Source organism: Hypomesus nipponensis, chromosome 26 (assembly GCF_054491055.1).
Source record: "Hypomesus nipponensis isolate SF chromosome 26, ASM5449105v1, whole genome shotgun sequence".
In the NCBI taxonomy this organism is placed as follows: domain Eukaryota; kingdom Metazoa; phylum Chordata; class Actinopteri; order Osmeriformes; family Osmeridae; genus Hypomesus; species Hypomesus nipponensis.
Genome location: NC_140386.1, coordinates 5,634,501 through 5,640,000, shown reverse-complemented (window position 1 = coordinate 5,640,000; position 5,500 = coordinate 5,634,501). Strand labels below are relative to the sequence as shown.

Here is a 5,500-nt window from a genome sequence, read left to right as displayed (position 1 = left end):
AGACGACAGCTCAAAACTCGGTTTGTTCATCACACGGAACTGTTTCAAGTGTGACCCCTTCTCACACACCCTCCATAGGGTAACCACACGCATTTCGCCAGCACTGACCATCCGTGGAAATACGGACTGCCGCCTCCCAAAGCGAGATAACCCACCTAGTTTCCTGTCAATCTCCTCCTTGGAACCACCGTCGATGGCGACCGGCGTGATTCGTCCTCCGAGCCACTTGCCCACTTCGTTGTACCAGTTGCGGACCAGGCTGGAGGGCGACACCACGATGGCCTTGTCGATCTCGGGCTTGCCGTCGGGGCTCTGACGCAGCAGGGTCCACATGAGGGCGATGCACTGGAGGGTCTTGCCCAGCCCCATCTCGTCAGCCATGATGCAACCATAGGAGTCTGGGAGGCGCCTCCCGGTCACACAGTCCCACAGGAACTTCACCCCCTGAACGACAAAGACGTCTTGGATACGCATAGGCGGCTAGTGGCGAAAACGTTCAAATGTATGTTTTAGAAGACAAGGAAAGAAATGTCGGACCTCTCTCTGATGGGGTCGGAGTACTTTTCCAAGTATAGGATCCACGACGACGTGTACCGGAAGTTTCTCTCTGCAAAGGGAGAGTACATTCAGTTGGAGGTCTTCCAACGTAAATGGGATGGGCAGGAATTGCGAAACATGGCATGGACAGAAGCGGACTCACTTTTCGGCTTTGATGAGGTCGTGAGCGCTTACAACTGGGGGCTCATACAACACCAGTGCACCTTCCTCGAAGGGGTCGTGAAGCGCCTTCCTCACCCCCGCCCTCTTCAGTCCCAGAGCTCTGATTCCCAGTCCACCTGCGGAAAGAGCACAACATCAAACTTGCATCACAGCCATCCATTTACCAGCTTAAACACGGAAGGGAGGATATGAAAAATGCCATACCTGTGTAGTTTGGTATTGGGATTTTGAAAGGTTTTGACAGAATACTTCGAATGAAGGCTTCCTGTAATAACCAGACATACACAGTTACCGTTCGCATCAACATGACCATGCCTGTGGCTCCACAAAACCGTCAATACTCACATGCGTATTGCTGTCCAAACACTCAGGCCGGTTGGTCAACTGCGTCAAAGGTTTTCTGAAGGGGGAGATGTAGCTCTCTCTGCTGCCTTTGCTTTCTCCTTTTCTACGCCGTTTGGTCTGCGACAACATTGAGAATTAGTGCTTGGCAGTCGTGCTAACAATGTTAACCGCGCACAAAACGTAAATAACACTTACAACTTCTTCTGGGTCCCAGTCTTCATCTTCTGATGAATCGCCTCCATGCTTCCTCTTGGCAAGCTGACTTGGCGCAAGGCTTCTTCGCTACAAGTTACGTGCTCTAGTTAGTAGGGATGATTACTCTCCAGTACGGTAGGCAAGCTAGTGGGCTAGTATGCTGTCATAGCATCCGAGTACTTACCATTTCTCTTCTTTCTGTGAAACAACGTTTCCAGTTAATGCAGCTTTGAAATCCAGCTTGTGTGTGACCGACGTACTGATAGATCTTCTAGATGGCCAACACGTAGCGACAGTCGCTAGCTTGCCAGCTTACTGTATCTACTAGCATGATCAAGTGTAAACAACAGCATAGTGCTAGCAACGTTCGGTTAGCTACTGTAGTTTTGGTTAGCCTGTCAGTTTAACTAGCTTTTACATGAAATGACATATAGACTATCTGCTTTAAAAGACATCATAAACTAAGGTTCAGCTACATGTCTGTCAATGCTGTTCTTCTTTCCCGTTGTTTATATCCCGCGCCAAGTTGAGCAATCAAAACTATGGCAAGCGTATAGGCTCATAATAAATAGCTTTGGGAATTTCATTCGCTTCGGCTTATGGTTGTCTTTCGCCATTGATTCACCGCCCTTTTTTCTTTGGCCTCAGATCATGATTTAAAAATATAGTTATTTAATCCATGTTTTTAAATCCATGTTTCTTCTCAGCACTGTGTAAATGAAATAGATAAATACACGTGACTGCATTCAATACATACTATTGACCAGTAGATGTCCCACCAACTCAAGGTATCAGACAGTCTTTCATGGAAGCTGTCTTCCTTCATATCTGAGGCTTGGACCAGAACGCGTGGCTTCTGATGTTCAAACCAAATACATATCAGACAACTCGGTATCTCAAACATCAAAACAAGTCTAACAATGTTTTCCTCTTTGTGTCTTTTGTGGATTGTGCAGCGTGGGCCAACAGGAGGCAGACTCGTCAGGCTCAGAACACAGGCTTGATTCCCACCCTCCTCCTCACCCCAGGTTGTTTGGCCACCTGCCCTCTAGGATATTATTAGAACACATTCTCATTTCAGGAGAAAGAGATCCCAATCAACAACCACAGACAGAGCAGCCACTCTTTCTGTGTGCGGTTACTGCAATCAGCGGGTCCTTGCAATGGGCTTCAAACACCGTGTCACACAAAGAGGGCATCCCTGGGCGACTCAGGGGGCCTCTTTGCCTGGTGGTTCCCAAAGGTGCCTAATCTCTGATGGGATCTCGCACAAGAAAAAGGGCCAATGAGCCGTTGATGGTGCTGGATAAGAGAACAAGGGGAGCCTTGTGCGGTAGTTTACAGAGACGTGCAGAACCCAGTGTCAGCGTCGGGCTCCGTGGAGAACTCCTGTGAGACGTTCCTCAGGTGCTCCCCAACCATGGCACAACACAGGGCGTTCACCACGTACCCGCTCCAGACAAGCTCCCACTCGGACGGAGTCTCTGATGGTGTGCGAGCGCTACGCTGACTTGAAATAGCTGGACATCCAGTGCGGTTGACGTCGTGTTGGTATCATATCAATGCGTGCACGGCTAGATGCATTCACAGCGAGAAAATATATGTAGGCTACTGTAGGTGACTTTAGATAAATACTTTTATTCCGTAGAGAAACGTACAAAAATAATGTTCAGGAGACATATCAGACAGTAACAACATCAATATGATACACAGATGATTGAATAATAGTAATAAAATAATAACAATAATAATGGTGAGTACCGGAAAGTATACAAACTTTTTTTGTCCAACATTATGTATGAGGTTTGCCATTTATAACTGGTAAGTTTATGGTAGAACCAGGCACCAAGAGTGTCTGATTTGTAGAGTCAGAGCAATGTGTCAAGGTGCTGGAAGTGTTTGGTCTCTGATACCAGGGGTGCCAGACACAGGCACTCGTCACTTGGCTTTGCTCCCAGGTGCCACATGCCACCGAGTCGGTGGAGGCCATGTCAGGTTCCATTTTTATATCTCATCTAGCTGGCTCAAAGGGGAAACTCGCAGGTACACATTCGTTGTACGGTACACATCCACTGTCCCAAGTGTTTTTGCTTAGCTTAGCCTTTTCTGTTAGGAGAGTTACCGGGAAACATTCATGTTCTTTGCAGGGGAAAAAAATAAACAAACACAAAGAAAGAATAACGTACATGGCCACTTCATAAATACAAAAAAGTCTATTTTAAGAACAAAGTTTAGTATTGACAATAAATAAAATAATTTAAATGTAATAAATACTTTACCAAATGTACCAAAGAAGTTAATGAGATGCATAGCATCTAACAGGGAAATGCCACTTCAACTTAAACGGTGAGTGAAGGTCTTGTATCCTATACATTTAGCTGATGACACATATGACAGCCCTATCGTATCTCACTCATAAATAAACTGAAGGCAACACACAGAGCTTTATTCTTTTTGTCAGTCACAAGACAAATAATTCAATAAGTCACTGCTTTGCTATTCTGATAAAGGGACATGTTAAAATGACTGCTCGTCGGATCTGCTCTACCAAATCCCTACAACAAAATACAGAGCAAGGGGTTGCCACTCAGATATCGGGATATAAATGCAGAAATCTGAAAGAGGCGCAGAACTGTAAGGTACATGACATTACATAGATACGAACGTGCCAAAGAGGAGGTGCTGCAACCACGGCAGACACACACTCCCCACTCACATTTCATTCACACTACTAGACGTAAATACAAACAGTATTTGTTGGAAAAGCACTCTACGTCGTGAGTCATCATCAATGAGCACTTACGAAAAAAATCGAGAGAACACTGAAAGAAGGGGTTACAGTTTATACGATATAAATACTCATATAAATATTTTAACATGCAATAGGCTATGTGTGTTACTACGTAAACTTCAGCAACGTTTCTTTTTTCTTTTTTTCTCGACGTGATGTCCCTCTCTCTTTATCTGCTCGCTCCATTTTATTGGTCAGGTGTTTGAGGGGGGGAGGAATCGCCGAAAGGCTTGCCACGCTGTGTGGTCCGCTCCGACTTCTCAGAGCTCGGTAAACACGAAGCAGGAAAGAGGTGTCAAGTGAAGGGCGCGGAGAAGTCATGCTGACACGCGGCATAACAAAGACAGTACGACTCCCCCCAACATTAAGAATAATCATTTTCGAATACACGCCGCGATGTTTGAAATCCAAAACCCCTCCGTTGACGACGGAGACATGCCACGCTCGGATCTCAAAATAAACCTCGGGGTCGAAAGGCTGTCAGGATGAGGGATGGCAGGACCGCGAATGACCTTGTGATGGCATCCTTCAACAGACTGTTTATAGACATGTAAACAAGTTGTGCCAAGTTCCAAAAGTACCTCTCAAAGAGGACTTTAAAGTTAGTTTAGGCTGCTGTATTAATTGGTGCTTTTGGTGTTTGTGCCCTGTCAACTCAAAAGCATGCATGGTGGTAAATACAAAGAAGAAGATAGATGTTGTTTACCAAAACCAGCTGACCACAACAAATTATATACAGAGATGGATATACAACTTTTGGCTCCAAATGACTTGCCAAATATTATTTATATGTTGTTGAGCTGCCATGGAAGAAAACATGAAAATGCAATGCACATAAGTTATTTTGGTCTTATATGGTTAGCCTTTGAATCTGAACAACTTCTGTTCTCATGAACATTTCTTCACATCAAGGTATTTGGTCTTCAAACTGCAAGCTGTCTCTTTGCTCAGAAACCCCCCAACGTCCCTGTTTGGGTTCAGAGTCAAGGCTTTAGTCTCTCATGGTCCTGAACCCAGTGGCCTTTTGTCACGTCTTCCTTTGTCCAGCTTTCCCAAAGGCACATGACACGAGGGTGAACAGACTCTTGACGGATGTCCACCCCTGTTTTGGACCACCGTAACCCCCCTTCTCTCAAGCCCGGTTCTCCTTGTAGGTCGTCGGACGGGGGAGTCTGGAGCGATGGACCGTGAGCTCCTGTCCTCCTAATGAGCCCCGAGCTCAGGCCTTCCCAGCCAGGCTGCTGGAAGGGAAGGGGCCCTGCGCCGCTCCGAGGTCGGGCAGAGGGAGCAGCAGGCTGGAGCCGGCTCTTACAGCCATGCCGATTGGCCGGCCTGGCTACTGCCCGGTGGATCCCACGTCAGCATGAACCATAGATCCAACCAAGGCCCTGACCTACCACCACCACCCCCCACCCACCCCCACCCCCGAGGAGGCACATTCATCTCCCG

The 5,500-nt window shown here is 46.7% G+C and overlaps 1 protein-coding gene across 1 annotated transcript in view; it reads right to left on the bottom strand.

The window, feature by feature from the left end:
* Window positions 1-1,945, bottom strand: part of rad54l (RAD54 like) — a 7,355-nt gene extending 5,410 nt beyond the window's left edge. Inside the window, exons 1-7 of the mRNA XM_084693095.1 lie at window positions 1,445-1,945; window positions 1,261-1,347; window positions 1,066-1,182; window positions 925-985; window positions 701-836; window positions 538-607; window positions 156-444 (exon numbers count right to left, since the gene is read on the bottom strand). Coding sequence (XP_084549221.1) covers window positions 156-444; window positions 538-607; window positions 701-836; window positions 925-985; window positions 1,066-1,182; window positions 1,261-1,347; window positions 1,445-1,447 — 763 coding nt within the window. The 5' untranslated portion in view covers window positions 1,448-1,945. The remainder of the gene's footprint in view (window positions 1-155; window positions 445-537; window positions 608-700; window positions 837-924; window positions 986-1,065; window positions 1,183-1,260; window positions 1,348-1,444) is intronic.
* Between the last annotated feature and the right edge of the window lie 3,555 nt (window positions 1,946-5,500).